This window comes from Ursus maritimus, unplaced genomic scaffold (genome assembly GCF_017311325.1).
Source record: "Ursus maritimus isolate PB19 unplaced genomic scaffold, ASM1731132v1 scaffold_33, whole genome shotgun sequence".
Lineage (NCBI taxonomy): Eukaryota > Metazoa > Chordata > Mammalia > Carnivora > Ursidae > Ursus > Ursus maritimus.
The window spans coordinates 11,079,643-11,098,715 of NW_024425897.1; the positions used below are offsets into that span (position 1 = coordinate 11,079,643).

At 41.3% G+C, this 19,073-nt stretch overlaps 1 protein-coding gene across 4 annotated transcripts in view; it reads right to left on the reverse strand.

Annotated features, from left to right (window-relative positions):
- The window catches only part of EIF4ENIF1 (eukaryotic translation initiation factor 4E nuclear import factor 1), a 43,833-nt gene that overhangs the window by 22,364 nt on the left and 2,396 nt on the right, over nt 1-19,073 (reverse strand). For all 4 annotated transcript variants that reach the window (XM_040619760.1, XM_040619762.1, XM_040619761.1 and 1 more), the window contains exons 3-6: nt 7,922-7,995; nt 5,203-5,330; nt 2,355-2,641; nt 1,876-2,077 (exon numbers count right to left, since the gene is read on the reverse strand). In XM_040619760.1, the coding sequence (XP_040475694.1) occupies nt 1,876-2,077; nt 2,355-2,641; nt 5,203-5,330; nt 7,922-7,995 (691 nt within the window). The remainder of the gene's footprint in view (nt 1-1,875; nt 2,078-2,354; nt 2,642-5,202; nt 5,331-7,921; nt 7,996-19,073) is intronic.

The following is a 19,073-nucleotide window of genomic DNA, read 5'->3' on the forward strand; positions in this document are numbered from 1 at the left end:
TGAAGCGTCTGACTCTTTGATTTCGGCTCAGGTCATGATCTTGGGGTTGTGAGACTGATCCCTGAGTTGGGCTCCATGCTCAGCGGGGAGTCTGCTTGAGTTTCTGTCTCTCACTCTGCCCCTCACCAACTCCCCCCCCATAAAAAAAATTTGTGGAAAACTAGAATATAGATACGAAAATGGACTAAAAGGCACTCACCAGCCCTCCCCTTTCATTCTTGCAGCCAAGATGGAATTCAGGGTACCTGTTTATCCTAAATACAGTAGCTAGGACAGCCTGGGGACCTTCTGCAATTAACTACTGGGGTGAGTGAGCTAGGACGCGTGGATTCCACTCGAGGCTCTGCCATGAAATCCATGTACAGGGTCTCAGGTTGTCCCATTTCCAGGCCTCTCTTTGTATCTATAAGGTAAGGAGGTGATACTCTCAACTCCCTGTGGCTCACCCACTTGTTGATACAAGAATGGGTAAAATTCAGACTGCACCTCAGTTAAGAAAAACATGTGCTTTTTTTCACCAGAAGCCTTATCTTTATCATTGTGTGAAAAGACCACACTTGGCTGGTGCTGCTTTAGCCTGAAAATGACACAAGGGCATGTCTCAAAGGCTATTTAAGAGCAACATCTCCCCAGTTACCCATCGATTTCCTCCATCACCCCAGGGAACAATGTGTAGCAGCATAAAGATAATATCTATTGTATCTTAAAAATATTACAAAAAAAGCACAAGTGATTTCTCCCTTTTCTTTCCCTGAAATAATTTCCACTAGCTCATTTTCTGCTTAAATATATCTTAGCCTCAAAATATTAAGGTGCCACTCATTAAACACTTAACGTATTAAAATAGCTTTCTACTTTTGTTAACTAATATCTGCCAAATGGTGTTTTCCAATTAAACCTGGAAGCTGAAGAGAACCAGAACTTACTCAAGAAGTGCCCACAAGAAAAAAAAAAAAAAAGTGCCCACAAGAGGCTGAGCTCTGATGTTCTCATTCGATCTTTAATGCTAAAAGTAACCCTTCAGTTATGGAGTAGGCACTGTCTTCACCTTACAAAGAAACAGGCCCACCTCAAGAGTTTTATCAAAGATGGATAATCTTTTTGTAAGCAGCAGCCCCAATACTCGAACCCAGGCTAGCCAGCCTGGCTCTTCACTGCCAATTCTCAGGATCACCAGTCCAGGACTGGCCACCCTGGAGCCAGGCTACTGCCCTGAAAACAACTAATGGGCCCCCAACTCTGCACCACGCACCTCTCCCACATTAGCTCCGGCGTCTTCAGCTTAGCAATGGAGATACCTCACCTCGTCTCATAGCTAACTGAGTCTGGGAGAAGCTAAGTCACAAACAACTCCTTTAGGAAGGTCTAACACCATTGGTGACGAAGGTGGGCTCTGAAGGACAAAAGGACTTGTTCACCCAACTTCACTACTTACTTCCTCAGCATCCACAGACAAGTCCCTCGAGTCTCCTGTGTCTCCATTTGCTCATCCATAAAAGCAGCGACCTCACAGGGTTGTTAGAAGTGGGATCGTACAGACAAAACGCTTACCACTGTGCCTAGTGCTCAATAAATGAGGCTCCTTCACGACTTCCGCCATGTTTTCATCTCTAGGGACCCTTCTGTGTACACAGTGCTCCCATAGGGTAATGTGAGACTTCTCTGTCTAGCATCACAGGCAGAACAAGTTGAGGACAGAGTATAATATACACCTAGTAATTCATACTTAGGAAGCAGCTTCAAAATCAGGCTGCAACATTAGAAACTTGCCACTTGCTGGCAACTGGTGCAGTTGTTCTCAAATGCATAATTAAGCTACTTATAAGCACATCTCATATTAAAACAGTGACCTCCCCTCTCAAAGCTTTTGCTTACCTTCCTTCACAGAGGCTGTCCGTCGCCTTGTTCTCTTTCTCCCCTTATGATCTTCTTCCAGTATCTTATCATCAAAGCCAGTCAGCTCAATGGTCTCAGACTGACTCGTGGGTCCAGCTGAGAACCATTCTGGTTCTTCTTCTGTGTAGGAATCATTTCTTCTTCGCTCACCAAAGACGCGCTTACTGTCGCCAAACTCCCTCTGGAAAAGTAAACAATGCAAGATAAAAAATAAGGTTCTAGTTAAGGCATTTCTATCTCAGTCAAGGTCTTGATGAATTAGGTAGTGCTCAACAGTGCAATGACGATACGATGCTGCAGACTTGAAGCCCCGCCCCGCCCCCCGCACACACTCTGTTCCTTTCTATCTGGCTGAAGAATGGGCCGTGTTCATCCAGCATCCGAAAATAACCTGGCATAAATGAAGTGCATGTCAAGTCCCTAAGCACATGGAGGGCCAAAGGATCTAGAAGACAAACCCTGAACCGCTTGTCCTTATAGTCCCTCTCTCGATCTCGGTCTCTCAAGTCCCGCAGCTCCTTATCACTAAGACGATGATCCTTCTCAAAGGTCCGAGCAGAGATTATCCTCCCACTGCCAATCCTTCGTCCGCCAAGCAGGCGAAGCCCATCACCGTCTTTTTCCAATGGGCTTCCTGAGTGCCGGGAACTAACAGCAGCCGTCACATGGCAGCCCCCTCCAAAGCTTCGTCTCTGTGGGCTGAGAACAACATCTAAGTCATCTTCTTTCACACGCTCTCGTGGATCTGGAAAAACGCCAGAAAGAGAAAGATAAGCAGATCAACAGAGTACTTCCCCTTTCTCAGTGGTATGTCCACTAGTGGTGGTGAGGTGCCAGAAAAGAGTCACCACTGAAACAGCTACAGAGTGACATGTACCTTACATATTTAAATAAGACTCTTTTGCTTTTTCTCCTTGGAGCGATAAATGTACTTCATAATGATTTTCCATGATTAGTCTCCATAGTCCCTTATTTTTGACAAAGGTCTTACCTATGTAACTACTAGAAACTATTTTGTCATTAATAAACTACAGCAGGTGTCAGTATTTGAAAAAGTAACTACTTAAAAAGTTGACGTGTTTCTTCAACAAATGGTATTTAACAGGTAACCATATGCAAAAAACTGAATTTGAATTGATAACTCATACCACACACAAAACGCAAATGGATCATAGATCTAAATGATATAAAACTTCCAGAAAAAAATATAAAAGGAAATCTTTGTGACACTGGGTTAAGCAGAGTTTTCTTAGACACGACACCATGAGCGTAATCCATTTAAAAAAATGGTAAAATGACAAACTGGGCTTGATTGAAACTGAAAACTTCTGCTCTTTCAAAGATACTGCTCTAAGAGTGCAAAAAAAAAAAAAAAAAAAAAAAAAAAAAAAAAGCCACAGACGGGAAAAACATTTCTAAGTGTGTATCTGATAAAGGACAGACCTGTATCAGGTACATACAAAAACTCTTCAAAATTAAAACACAATCTGATTAGAAAATGGACAAATGCTTTGAACAGATACTAAAGAGGATATATGGATAGCAAATAGACATATGAAAAGATACTCAACATTATTAGTCATTAGGGAAATGCAAATTAAACCATAACGTGATACCATTGCACACTTACTAGACTGGCTAAAATCTCAAAGAGGTGCAAGGATGTGGAACAAGTGGAACTCTTGCTGCTGGTGGAAATGTAAAGTGGTAAAACCATGTTGGAAAACAGCTTGGCGGTTTCTCAAAATGCGAAACATACATTTACTAGAGGACCCAGCCATTCTACTCTTAGGTATTTACTCGAGAGAAAAGAAAACATATGCCTACACAGAGACTTGTACATGAATGGTTGTAATAGTTTTGGTTAATAGAAACTGGAAACAACCCAAATGTGCATCAACAGATAAATGGATCCACTGTGGTGAATTCATACAACGGAATACTACGAGGCAATAAAAAGGAACTATTTATACCCCCAACATCACGACTGAATCTTAAAACAACCATTCTGAGTGAAAGAAGCTACCCAAAGAGTGCACGCTGTAGGATTCCATCTACACGGAATTCTAGAAAATGTAAACTAATCCGTAGTGACAGAAAGCAAATCAGTGCTTGGGGGAGAGGGGCGAGGGGGGATGGGAAGTATGAGGAGGGACTCACAGGTACCAGGAACTTTTGGGGGTGATGGAAATGCTTATTACTTTGATCATGGTAATGGTTTCACAAGTGTATACACCTGCCAAAACATCAAATGGTACACTTTACATGCAGTCTATGTCAATTATATCTCAATAAAGATATGAGAAAATCAAACATGTTACCACACAAAAATTCTTCCTAGAAAAACCAGAAAACCCAAGTCCAAGTGAGAAAATGTTCCTTTAATCTTTTCACCAGAAACAGTACCTAAAACGTATGTACTTCTCCAGAATTTCCATGGGGTGTCTCCATGTTTTCCAAAAACGACACAGTATGGACGAGTTTCCAATTTATAGCTGAACAATTCAATACTCCTACATATGGACGTACCAAAGTTTATGTAACCCGTTTCTACCCCTGGACATTTAAATTGCTTACTAGTTTTCATCATTTAATAAAGTTTCTGCGCACATCTTTAATGAGTCTCCTAAAATAAATTCTCTGTTCAAGGGACGTTACTGCATTAAGTGGACTGTAAGATTGTGTAGAAAGATCTTATATCTCAAACTAGAGTCACCCCTATCTTCTTTGCCCAGTTCCACATTTGTTTTATGATGGGTTTTCCTCTTCTCTCCAAAGAAGTCCCTCTTTCAACAAGTTCCTTCACTAGCTTTCTCCACTGCCAGCCCTCCACTTCACTTTTCAGTATCTTTTCAGGTTTAAAGAGTAAAGGTATGGAAAACCAAACTTTAGTCCAGTCTCAAATCATATTCAAACCCTGTATTCAGACCATAATCCACTATTAAGAATTGCCAGAAAGGATTTATATCTGAGGACTAGTTTCAGAGATGAGACTAAGCGTAACTGGTTTCCAGCAGTTTTATGCTCACTGCCATGCTCCCCATCACATCTTACTCAGTGATCCCTATCAGCGAAAGACAGCAGTACTTTTAATTCCAAAAGCACACAGTCTAATGCAGTCTACTTGCCACTGCTGTATAGGAAAGCTGATTTTTTTTCTCTGCTAATCAGTGAAAACCCAGTTAATAAACCAGTTTCCTGATAATGACATTTTCCCTGAATGCATAAAACTCTCAGCTAAGAATTCAATCAGTGGCAAACAAACTTGCTGCTCCAAAACTGGTGCCCCGACTTTTACCCGCTCACCTACGATCCTGCGCACAAGGGAAGGCCGGTCTGGATCCAACTCTTTCTTCAGACCTTCCACTGGTGAGTTCCGCCCTGAAGCTGGGTAGAGAGAGGCATGCCACTTTTCAGGGTCCCAGACGCCATCACTACAAGTCAAAGGGTACCAACAGTTAGCACTTCCACCCACAGACCACATATGTGGTCTAATTTCTAAATTTCTTCAGGTAGTAAGTTATGAAAACCCTTTCTGATATAAAACTTCATGGTTGCCATCAGAATGGTTACCCCTTTTAAGATGAAAACAAACAGCTACAGATGGTCCCTGACTTACTGTGGTTTCACTCAGGAGGGTGGCACTTTGCAGCGGTACACATTCAGTAGAAACTGTGCTTTGAACCGTCTGATCATTTTGCAGGCTAGCGATACGTGCTACGAGAGCCTCCCGCGACGCTGCACGTCGGCAGTGAGCACCGCCGCAGTTCCCGCTCAGCTGGTGTGAACGCGGGGTAAACCGCACCGCCGCAGCTCCCGCTCAGCCGGTGTGAACGCGGGGTAAACCACACCATTCCGCGTTTTACTTTCAATACAGCACTCACTAGGTCATGAGATATTTGACACGGTGTTATAAAACAGGCTTCATGTTAGATGATTTTGCCCAACTGTAGGCTAAGTGTTCTGAGCACCTTTAAGATAGCTAGGCGAAGCTACGATGTTCAGTAGGCCAGGTGTATTAAACGCATTTCCGACTAACAAGGTTTTCAACTTATGATGGGTTTATTGGGACATATCCCATTGTATGTTGGGGAAGATCTGTATTAATTCAGTAACATTTTGTGGTTTTTCTTTTTTTTTTTCCCCCATAGAACACCAATAGTCACTTGAAGACCAGTGTTGTGTGTGAAAACTGAAACCTCATACGCAGACCTTGGGGTGCATAGGGATTACAGTAACTCTGCCTATCCTACGCAACCAAGGTGCTCCACCAATACTGATTCATTTGTTGAATGAGGAAAAAACCCAGCTGACTGAAGATTAATAAAAGGGACGGAGAAAAAACTCTCCCTTGAAGTAGTTCCTGGAATGCCTGGTATGTACGTTTCCAGAATTTCTATGCATACTGTCTCAGTTTTTCCCCCACAGGCAAGACAGAAGGCTCTTAAGAACTAAAATGTGTGACTTGGGTTCCATTTTGTTACTCCCTAATGAGAAGGTGGCAGGTGGCAGAGTGTGCAGAGCAGAAGCCCTGGAGTCCAATGATCTGGGACGGAATTCTAGTTTTGCCATCACCACCGGGGACGTCCTGGACAAGTTAAAAAGCTAGGCCCCTCACTCCCAACACCCAGATCAGACCAGGCTGTGCTAAATCTGAGCAGCAGGGTACTCTGCGCTTGCTCCTCATGCCTGTAATGGCGGTAATGCTAAACTCTCGAGTACCTGACCGCGTCCTTCCACGGACCAGTGCTCCATTAGTGCATCTCTGACAGCACCTGACACGGTATTTGCCACACCGCAGCCAGTACTAACTGAACGTTTCTCCAATGAGTGAGTCAACCTCTCAATCTTAAACTCCTCACAATAAAGGAGATATTACCTACCTTCTGGTGCGGCTGTGAGGGTTACTTGGAGCTCAAGAATCAAACAAATTTTAACTCTGAGATGCGAAATACCAGGATGGGAAGCTCTTTCCTCTTTCTTATTTTTATTACTATTACTAGCACGTTTCCACTTCAGAATAAAAGTATGTGTATCCTGATAATTTTATGCTGAGAAGAAATCATTTTAACATGAAAATTCAACTTGAGGCATAAAAAAGATTGACAGCTTTAATGAAAAACAAACAAAAACAGCTTATCTGAGCCATATCAAAAAATCCTAACCAACTGGCACAGCCTTTATTCAAGTACCACCTTCATCAGGGGAAAGTGGTGAGGAATTGAGACTTAGCAACCTTCTTAAGAGTAGATATACAAATAAAAACAGTATGGCCTATTCAACCAAGAAATTAAACATAATATACTTTATAGGTTAAAAATGTGGGCCATCTGAACCATCTACCTTGACATTTAAGAAGTGACCCTAAAATCTTAAGGTGGCCATAACGAGTGCAATGCAGGGTTATGGTAAGATTTTCAGACCATAATTTAGCTCTAGTCTTCTCAGACTAAAGCCTTCTACCTCTTACGAAGGAGCCCAAGATGCAAGAGGGCTAATGTAAACAGCTGAATGGTTCTTCGGGCTGGGGGCAGGGAGCGGGGTGGAGCAGTGCTACAAGGCTGAGTCCTCCTGACCACCCTTCGCAAGGCAGGCCCTCGAAGGACCCCCAAAGCACAGTGCGAAAACAACCACTGACAGCAAAGACCGCGGAGAGGACTCCTGTGTTCAAATCTCAATCCTGCTTTCTGACTACGTGCCTCTGACCAAGTCATTTTCTAACTTTAGTTTCATCATCAGTTCGTTGAAAGGAAATTGGTTTAGTCGTCCTTAGTCCCGTGAAGCTCAGCTTTTTGAGTAGTTTAAAGTTTAAATTAATAATAAAACTGATGAAGACAATGCAGTAAGGTGCTACTTAGTCCACAGTTTATCTGTGATGTATTTGTGCTGAAGCCTAATGTCGTCATCCCTGAAATCTCCCCACTCATCATTCTACCAAAAAATTCCAAAACAATTCTTAAATTACCAAGTTTGGTATAACAAGAAGTTGACTAGAAGGAGCACATCCCTCCCCCTGCCCCCATACCTGTCATATTTTTCAGAGAGGCATGATGGCCTTTGTTTGGAATGAGGGCGTTCTTTTATATCCAAGAGCTCCTCCTAGAAAGAGAAACCAAATGGTGATTTTTTTTTTTTTTAAGATTTTATTTATTTATTTGACAGAGACAGCCAGCGAGAGAGGGAACACAAGCAGGGGGAGTGGGAGAGGAAGAAGCAGGCTCAATCCCAGAATGCTGGGATCACGCCCTGAGCCGAAGGCAGACGCTTAACGACTGTGCCACCCAGGCGCCCCCCGAATGGTGATTTTGAATAATACTTCTCATGCCACATATTTTCACCTTACATTTGTTCTCAGTAATGACCGGACTGTCTATCTTAAGCATGTCACACAGTTATTTATTTATACCTTGACTTATTCCAGAAAGGAATGGAGTTAGCTCAAGATTCTTACAAGAGGAAGCTCAAGCAGAATTGGCAAATAACTTCATAGTGATCGGTTTTCTTGCGAAAACACAATTCTCTCACAGATTGCTATCCAATAATATAGTTATAGTCCACAACACTGAATGCTCATTGAGCTCTGGAAACTTCAGGCTTAAATAAAACCTCCAGTTAATTAATATTCTTAAATGCATTAGATGCCAATTTACAAGCAGGTACATTTTTTAAATGTAAAGTTGCAAGAAAACAAAGCACCCAAAACATCCATTTACCATTTCTCTGATTGGCCTGTTAACATCTTCTCCCATTTCCTGTAGCATTTGGGTTCTCTATACCTTTTTTTTTTTTAAACCATTTAAGAGTAAATTGCAGAGTCATGGTCCTTTACCCTCAAACACTTCAGTGCTTATTTCCTGGGAATGAGGATATTCTTTCGGTCTCTTATCCAGTTCCACGAGAATTAAGCACTACAGAAAATAATGTGAGTGACTAGTTTTCCATTCTTCCAAGGATTATATTTGGCCAGTTATCACTGTAGATGCACAGAAGAGAAGCAAATCCATTACGGGTATCAGCTGCCTGAGGGCATAAGGGCTTACTTTCTGCAGAACCTGGTTGAGAAGGGCTGCCAGTTTTATACAATCAGTTTCAAGAATACCCTTACCTAACCTACCCCTCCCAGATTCCAATTTGTCAAATGACCCAATAATGTCCTTTATATTGTTTTAGCCACCAATGCAGGATACAGTCTAGCATCAGATATCGGCTGTCATATTTCTTTGGGACATTTCTACAACTGGAACATCTCTACAATTTCTTCTTTTAGGACGCTTTTTTTTTTTTAAGATTTTATTTATTTGACAGAGAGACACACAGCTAGTGAGAGAGGGAACACAAGCAGGGGGAGCGGGAGAGGAAGAAGCAGGATCCCAGCGGAACAGGGAGCCTGATGCGGGGCTCGATCCCAGGACCCCGGGATCATGCCAAGGGCCTAAGGCAGACGCTTAACGACTAAGCCACCCAGGTGCCCCAGGACACTGACATTTCTAAAGAATACAGCCTACTCCTCTCTCCCCCACAAGAGAACATTATTCATTTGAAGTTTATCTAATGTTTCCTCGTGATTACACTGAGGCTAAGCATCCACAGAAGAGAATACTAACCTTAGAAATGTTGTGTCCATCTGCCCCTTAGTAGCGATCCTGATTTTGACCACATGGTCAGGGTATTCTCCAGTTTCTCTACTGTTCAGTTGCTACTTTCCCACTTGCGATTAGTATGCAATCTGTGGGGAGACTGTAAATACCCTGGTCTTCCTCAAAATTCCCCCCTGAACTTATTAGCACCTATTGATGAATCTTGCCCAAACCAATCTTGATTTCCCAACTCTAGGCCTCTCTCTGTATTTACCAGTCAGCGGCTGGCATTTCACCGGGAGGGAAAAGACAAACCCTCCCTCTTCCCTCGTGTATTTACCTGTTATTGGCGTGGACTCACAGATTCCTAGTTTTTCCAGTGGTCTGGAATTCCATTCATTCATGTCCTTAAGTATTTGGGGCTTCAAGTTGGGAGCCTCTTCAAGCTGGTTCTGTGTCCTTTGGACATGCCCATCATTTTTTAAAAAGCACTTCCTCACTTTCTGTCTTATCTTGTACCTATTCTAGCCCTCATGTCAGCCATTTCTTGGAGAAATCCAAGTTCCTTTAAGTGAGGAATGGTATCAGAAACCAACGTCTGGGAACTAGATATCCTCACCTGCTTCTCAGTTCTTTCAGCAGAGCTAGGAAATAAGTGCAATCACACATGCACACGTATACAGTACACACGCGCGTCACTATACACACATCTGCTCGTACACGTGCACAGACACGAAGAACCACTGCCTCGTTACATTTCGACATGTTCATAATAAAGTAAAAAAGGCAATTCCCAACCTTTCACTGCATAAAATGCTACAACTGCTCTGCATAAAAGTACATACATACCACTGTGCCGTGACCTCAGCAATAGCCCCATGACAGGCCTCCTAATAGAATGCTTGCTGCTTCTCTGATCACTGTTTCCCATATTTTGGGGTAAACACAGATTTACTCTCTCAGCCTATAGGAATCACTGCACACAAGCATACCACGAGTTCACTCAGTGTCTTCAGACACCTGAAGCATCTAAATATTTTCTTCACGAAAGCAAATGCCCTAGGACCAGATGACATTTTAGTTTTAAAACCAGCACATCAATCATTTGCATTTTTTAAAAATTTTTATTTATTTGACAGAAAGAGTGAGCAAGTACGTGCAAGAGCACAAGCAGGAAGAGTGGGAGGGAGAGGGAGAATCAGGCTCAGCAGGGACCCTGACGTGGGGGCTCGATCCCAGGATGCTGGGATCATGATCTGAGTGGAAGGCGGACACTTCACTGACTGAGCCACCCAGGCGCCCCATCATTTGCATTTTTTAGGATTTATGAATTATGTCTTTTTAACTGGGAAGAAATACCTAGAAAAATATAGAAGTCTGAGATAAACAGAATTCCAAGTATAAGAAAATATCTAGAGACTGCCCCAAATTCTGAAATAAACTGTCAAAACAATGACCTACAACCCAGAAATCACCAGTAAAGACTGGAGTCCAGTGACATCGTCAGGGCAAAGACCGTGTCAGGGATGCAGAGTGACACCAGTTTGGTGGTGGGTGAAGGGTGGATGGACCAATAGTAGTTATAATGATAGTAAATACTACAATACAGAAATCCTGAGGACAGGAAGACTTAAAACATATTCCAGTAGAAACAGGAAGGACCTTATAATATAGGAAATACTTATTCATATTACTACAGGAAAAATACTGCAAAGCAACTTTCTGCTATTAGAAGCAACCCAAAGATTATTTCATATCCCTTACCCCACCACCCTCAAATCCAAATATTAAACTAAGAACCCTAGTATACTATTAAACCAAGAGCAACATATTTTATACTTAAATATGTATACTCTCAATATACTCAAGTTTCTATGTAATAAGGCTTTGTTTGAAACGTAACTGCCAAAGAGAATAGGGAGCCCAGGTGATAGGTGTCTTCTATTACGACTACACCTGTTCGCTGAATCTAATGATTTTACTTATTTATTTAGGAGCCAACTGGAAAAAAATTAACATTTTAACATACCCACAAAACAAGCAGGAGGAACAAATGTTCTATTTGTGGGGATCAAAAAAAAATATTTTCACAAAGGTAACAATCTTATAAAAAGGGAAATAGGGAGACTAAGGAGAGATGATGACTCTATTTAATGTGGAATCCCAAATGGGATCCTGGAACAGAAAAAGACATTAGATAAAAAACGAAGGACAGGTGAATAAAGTATGGATTTTAGTTAATATCAATGTATCAACATTGCTAATTGTAACAAATATTACATACTAACATATCAACAGAGAAAACTCTACTATGTTCCCAGTTTTTCTACAAATCTCACAGTGTTCTAAAAAATAAAGTTTATTTCTACTTTATACCATATACAAAAATGAGCTAAAAATGTATCAAAGACCTGGACGTAAGAGTTGTAACTATAAAACTCTTAGAAGAAAATGCAGGTGTAAAAAGTTCACGACCTCAGATTAAGCAATGTTTCTTAGCTGGGATAGTGAAAAAGCATAAGCAACCAAAGGAAAAAAACAGATATGCTGGACTCTTAAAGTTTAGGAACCTTTGTGCTTCAAATGATTATCCAGGTGAAAGACAACATACAGAACGGGAAAAAATATTTACAAATCATGTATCTGGTAAGGGTCTAGTGTCCAGAATATGCAGAGAACATGTACAATTTAACAACAAAGACAGCAAACAACCCAATTTACAAACAGGTAACAGATTTCAATAGATTTTTCTCCAAAGAAGATACACAAATGGCCAAAAAGCACATGATGGATCTTCAAAATCATTAGTCACTAAGGAAATGCAAGTCAAAACCACAGTGAGATGCCACTTCACATGTACTAGGATGGCTATTAGAAAAGAAAAAAGGGAAAATAACCAGTATTGGCAAGGATGTGGAGCAACTGGAACCCCTGCGCACTGCTGATAGGAATGTAAAACGGTGCAGCTGCTGTGGAAAACAGTGGCAGTTTCTCCAAAAGTTCAGCAGGTTACTCTGTGACCCAGCAAGTCCATGCCTAGGTATTTACCAAGAGGAACTGAACAAATTATGTCCACACAATGTCCAACTTGTAAACAACTGCTCATAGCAGCCTTATTCACAATAGCAAAAAAATGGAAACAACCCCGTATGCCCATCACTGATGAATAGACAAAATGTGGTAAACCCATACAATGGATTATTCGGCAATAAAAAGGAATGAAGTACTGATACATGCTATAACACAAACCTTGAAAATGGTAAGTGTAAGAAGCCAGACAAAAAAGGCCACATACGGTATGATTCTGTTTACATGCGATGTTTAGAACAGGTAAATCCATGGAGTCAAAGAGTAATCAGGGGCTGGGGAAAGGGGACAATGGGAGAGACCGCTAACGGGTACAGAGTTTCTGTATGGGGTGATGAAAATACTCAAGAATTAGATAACAGTGATGCTTGTACGACTTTGTGAATTTACTGAAAACCAATGAATAGTACACTTTTAAAGGGATGAATTTTATGTATGTGAATTATATCTCAATAAAAAATATTTTTAAGTAAACCAAACTAAGGTGTTGTTACCAGAGGTTAATATTTTCTTTTCTTACAGACTTACTGCCCTAATCACAGACTAATGCCAACAGCCCTCAGATACGAGTTGCTCAGGTTGCTTAAAAATCTTTTAACTTTCCCTCCCATATTATTCCAGTTGACTTTATACTACACACACACACACACACACACACTAGGTGTGAATAAACTGACTATATGACTTGACAGGATTCTAAGCACCCAGTTATACACACGGGCATGAATGATGCCAGCAACACAAACGGCTCTGCTGACCAAGTGCAATGGCTAAGACCTAGCCCACCTGTCTACAGAGGATGAAGAGCCATTTTCTTTGGTAACAGGCTGGTAAATGGGAAAACAAAACAACAGTTCTGCTGGGAATAACTTTAAACATCTAGGTAAAATGAGACTTACAGTTCTTGAAAGCGGGGATTCTTTTTTGTTTGTTTTTTTAAAGATTTTATTTATTTATTTGACAGAGACAGCCAGCGAGAGAGGGAACACAAGCAGGGGGAATGGAAGAGGAAGAAGCAGGCTCCTAGACGAGGAGCCTGATGTGGGGCTCGATCCTGGAACGCCAGGATCACGCCCTGAGCCGAAGGCAGATGCTTAACGACCGCACCACCCAGGCGCCCCAGAAAGCGGGGATTCTTAAACCAATTTCATGGCCCCAAGGAAACCACATGCAAAACCGTGCATTTCTGCAATTCCTGCAGTGAGTATTCATACCTTCAAAAGATCTCCAATGGACCCCAAAGAAGTTAAGAAGTAGTGCTTTTAAGTGGATGTTTCTGAAAATGTGGCTCAAAGTCCACCTGGACATCTAGGGACAATGAGAGGCCCTCTTCGTGGGGTTTAGACAGTTAAATCTGTTACCTTCCACCAGTGTCTTAAGTTACATAAGATGGTATCCCAGCCTAGAGGTCCCCCACATAAGTGGGGAGGGGAGAAACCACGAGCTAAGTGAATACAAAAATTGCTCTTTTCATAGCTGTCCACAGAACGTTTCCTGTGTGCCAGGCTTAGTAGCTAGCATATGCAGAGGACTCTTGGCCCTGGCCCCATGGTTCTCCAGTCTCTCAAGGGAAATGTTCTTGAACTTGCCATCTCATCGAGAGCCCTTAAGAGCAATATTCCTGAAAAGGAACCCATCTGGGATATTTTCAAAGAAAATCTTCAACTTTGGCTAAATGCAAAATACTTGGAAAGTGCCCATTCTGAGCTGGGAATGCTCTTTCCATATGAGTATTACAGAAGGAAATGGGAGATTACCCTTTTGCAGAGTCCTAAGAACCCAAAAGGAACTAATTATAAACAAATTCACTACAATCACCATCTGGACAAGAAGAGTTAATATCTGAAACCTTATTTTTTGCACAGGTTTTAAAACCTCACTAAGCAAGAAATAAGCTGCTAATTGCCCAAGAGCCACACAGCCAAAAAAAGTATAAACACATTTTCTTAGTTTTAGCAGCCTTCCTTAAAGAAAATTTGTCAAGCCTCCCAAAACAATCTATTTGGGAATTACTAATATGGATACCCACTTTCAGGAATCAGTATTGAAGTAGAAAGCAAATGAATGTGAACATAAGCTCAAAACAACAGTGGTTAAAATCCAAATCCAGTTTCTTGTTGCAGAAATTCCATGCAGAAGCAGCTATGCATTCTGATGACATTCTAACATTATAAAAGAATTTCACACAAGTCACTTACATAAGACGAAAAGAAAATAGTCTTTACCTTTGTAAGCTGAATTCATAAGAGTAAAAAGCTCAACTTTTAAAAATTAACATAGATATTTTGTAAAAAACAAAACCAAAAACACCCAGAGTTTTACTTGTTAGTGGTCAAAAGACTCTAGAAGTGACCCAGTACCTTACCTGTGTGTGTGTGTGTGTGCGCGCGCGCGCGCCTGACTCTTCCTAAAGAAGCACATGTCCCTGGAGCAGTGTTTGGGTTGGGTCATCCGCCTTTAACCTCCTGTCCCAGTCCCCACCCTCCACATACCCACTAGCACCGGGGTTGGTCATCAAGCTCTTAGACGGTTGCTGACTGACCAGATATTCATTCTGCTGAGTCAGATGACTTTTCTGAAAGGATTAGAAAGCTGTTAAAAATAGATCACAACAGGGGTAATGGTACCCACAGATGATAGCCAACGCAACGGTGAACTAACAACATAGGGGGTACATGGGATACATTCCACCATCCCGCACTTAGGAAGTTTGTTGCTGCAGGCATCATTTAGAACAGTTCTTACAGGCAGGTCAGGATTTGAACGATCCTGCAGAGCTGTTAAGCATGACTTCGCACCTAATTCATCCAAGCATCGAATGGTGGCTCATTTGATGCAAAGACTTTCTTCTATTGAAAGATTTGAAACTAAGGAAATGGGAATGGGGGGAAAAACCAGAAAAGTCTTGTTTTCTCTGTTGATCTGGCCAAAACAATAAAAATAAACCTTGGCTTTTAAATGTGTTTATACAACTGATAAAAATATGAAACGTTAAACAGGTAAACACTAGAAGGAAACTTAAAATCATTTTCAGGGTGGTGGCATTACATATTCAACAGGACTTTCTGGTTTCATATTAAAATGGAAATGGTTACTGTGACATTTAAAAAATAAGCATCTTGGTCTAAAGCTGGATCTATTATCTTTTAGTGCGCCCCTTATTACATCATAAACAGTTTTCGGCACTTACTGTGTGCCAGTCACTTTTCTAAGCACTTGACATGCATTTTTCTCATTTATTCCCCACAAAAATCCTATGAAGTAGACACTATATTCCACCCACATTTTACTGAGGAAAAGGATGAGAATCAGAGAAGCTAAGTATATGGCTGAAGGCCACACAGGGTAATTAAGTGGTAAAGTAGGGGATCCTAAACCAGGAAGTGGGGCTCAATGCCCCTATCCTCCCCTCTTCACTGCTTCTCTTGAGAGGACAAGGGAAGGTACATGACACCTCCCAGCAGCTGTCACTCAGTGTTGGGTTTGTCCCTGCCCAGTGGACTACTGGGAACTCTTGAGTCAAACTGCCACATCCTTGGGCAGGCTTCCCTTAAGCCAGCCTCCATTCATAGCACCCCTTCCTGAATGAAAGGCCCTACCCACAAATTCCTATGTTAAAGGTTCCAACTGTAAAATGACCAGTTCCTTATCTAGTTAGAAGTTCTCACCATGAGCAAATAGGAGAGGATAGTCATGGGGGTAATGGCCCTGAATCCCAACTTTTCAAGATGACTGTTCCAAGAACTGGAACAGGTAGGAAAGAGCAATCAGAAGACAGTATGTGTGGTTTTGCCAGCTGACCCCCTCTAAGAACTTCCAGCTAGCTAGGTTTTCTGAATAGCTGAAACATTAAGACTGTATAATAATTCCTCATACCATAATTCTGCCTTTCCAAAAGGCATCCTTATTTTTATTTTAGCTTAAGAAGTTTGTAGCAAAACAGGTCACTGAAAATCCACCTGTTAGAGGTTACTTCTCAACTCAGTTTTTGGAAAATATCTACAAAGTGATCAAACAAGATCTCTGTATAGTTAAACTTGACCATATGACTACTGACTTCAACCTAAGATTTAAATCCTTCTTCCTCTTTTCTCAGAGGCTGGACTGATTGTCTCCAAAAAGGCTAGGAGAATTACTCAAATCAGTCCACTTCAGGTGCTTGTCTATTTTTTTCATGTTTTTAAAGCAAAGACATAAGGGTGCCTGGGTGGCTCAGCTGACTGAAGTGTCTGCCTTCAGCTCAGGTCATGATCTCAGGGTCCTGGGACCGAGCCCCATGTCAGGATTCCCACTCAGTCGAGGGAATCTGCTTCTCCCTCTTCCTCTGCCCCTCTCCTCCACTCATGCTCACTCTAATAAAATCTTAAAAAAAAAAAAAAATAAAGCAAAGACATAAACATGGCTGCATCACTGTGACTAACTGCCCATCAGCTACAAATTAGGGTGAACTCCTTTGAATCCCTATAGACACTGGTGACTAAAATGGTGCCAACTTATAACTAATCAAGGCAATGAAGAGCACACATGAAATTAAGCTCAGATAATCCAATGCCTACTTTTTAGCTGGTAGATTTACCGTATATGATTAACACTGGTCAGTATCAAGCTGAATGTTATGTGTGCTCCCTGCTTTTATACCCTGTTCAACTGGCAGGTGGTAACACTTAATAAGGAATCAATGGCAAGATACAGGTGCAAAGGAAGAACAGCACCAACTATGTATACTCTAAATTCAGTCTGTCCGCTCAAAGAAAAAACATGGATCTGAACAGCGGAACAGTCCAAAGCATTTCTACTCTATTTGAAGCAGTAAATGGTATCACTAATAGTAGGTACTGTACCTCAAGAACTGGTAAAACAAGGTAAGCTGATGGGTCCCAAAGTTTTCTCCATTAATAAGCATGACCACTTCATCTTGTTTTCTAAACTAATGGTCCTCAAATTTGAATCAGAGTTCCCTGAAAGACTTAATACATGTGGATGGCTGGACCCTACTCCTAATATCTGATTTAACACCACTGAAGTGCGACCTGAGATTTTGTATTTCTAACTAGTTACCAGGCAGTGCTAAATGCTAGTTTAGGGACTACTCTTTGAGAACCACCGTCTAAAAACACTTTTAATCCATGATTTTGAGGTGAGATCCCACTCTGTAGCTCCAAAAGTCCTTCAGCATCATTCAATCACTTTATAAATAGGACATTTAAGTACCACCAGGAACAGTCTTTGGTCTTAGGAACCTGGCCTGGCAAAATGGACCTGAGTGGACTTATAAATTAAGGGCTCAGACTCTCAGGATAACAGGTGCATATGATAAATCCACTGATAACCATCCCAATTAATCATCACTGAGGCCTAGGGGTAGGCCTGAAAGTATCTAATGTGATTCTAACTTGACTTCCTGAGACATTCATGGAAACACAACGGACACCAACCGAACCCTAGGGAGTAATTATGCATCCAAGTTGCTTGACAACATCAAGACCATACATCAAGTTCTCCAAAGAAGACTAAAGCCTTGCTACTCAAAGTATGGTCAGTGGACCAGCAGTATGGGCACCATCTGGAAGCAGATTAAAAAGCTAGATTTTGAAGGCCACTCATGACCTAACAACCAGAATTCACACTTTATGAGGGTTCATGGGTAATTCCCAAACAGATAACATTTAGGAAGCTGGACTAAAGAATGCCATAACACACAGGAGACTCTGATGTTACCCTATAAAGCACTAGGCCAAACTCCTGGACTCCTCCACCCTCATGGAAAAAACCCTAGAATTCTGAACAGACTATTAATGTTATCTCCTAAAACGAATGCTAAAAACTAAGGTCAAAGTTTAAGAAGCACTCTCATCTGGAGAACGTGTTTTTTTGATTTTGTAGTAAACATCCTACGTTTATCAGTTTTCACAAAACATGTAACTTGTAAAATCACTGAGGACAATTTCCTTCTCTTGCCCATGAACTTGAAGCGGCAGAAACATTACTAAATGCTTTATTTATGCCAATAGTCTGATCTCAATATGGAGATAAGGAGTAGGATGGCTCAAGTATTATTCCAGTTGTGCAACAGACCATTTATTATAGTTCCCTGAACACAGGATTGTTTCAAGCTTTCTTCAAAGAGAAAGGCTTAGTTTGCCTCAGTACCACATACTCGAGTGTGAGAAACACATATGTATGAAAGCACCACCCAAACACTGCCTAAACATGATCCTAAAATTGCCATTAACAAATCTTCTCTAATGGAGTGGACAGTAAACCAATTTCCAACTAAATTTGGTAGAGAAGACCATTAAAGCTAAGCTCCGCTGTCATCAATCTAAAAAATGCTTTTCTTAATCATTTCTTTGAGGAACATTTATCTAAGTCTGATAGAATTCTGAAACTATTAAAAATGGGCAATACTGAGCTTCTTAATCTTTAGACGCACGTAAGTCCTAGCCTAAGATCACTAGTATCTTTCCCCAAAATGACTTGAGCCTAAATATGGATATACATAAAGATGACACA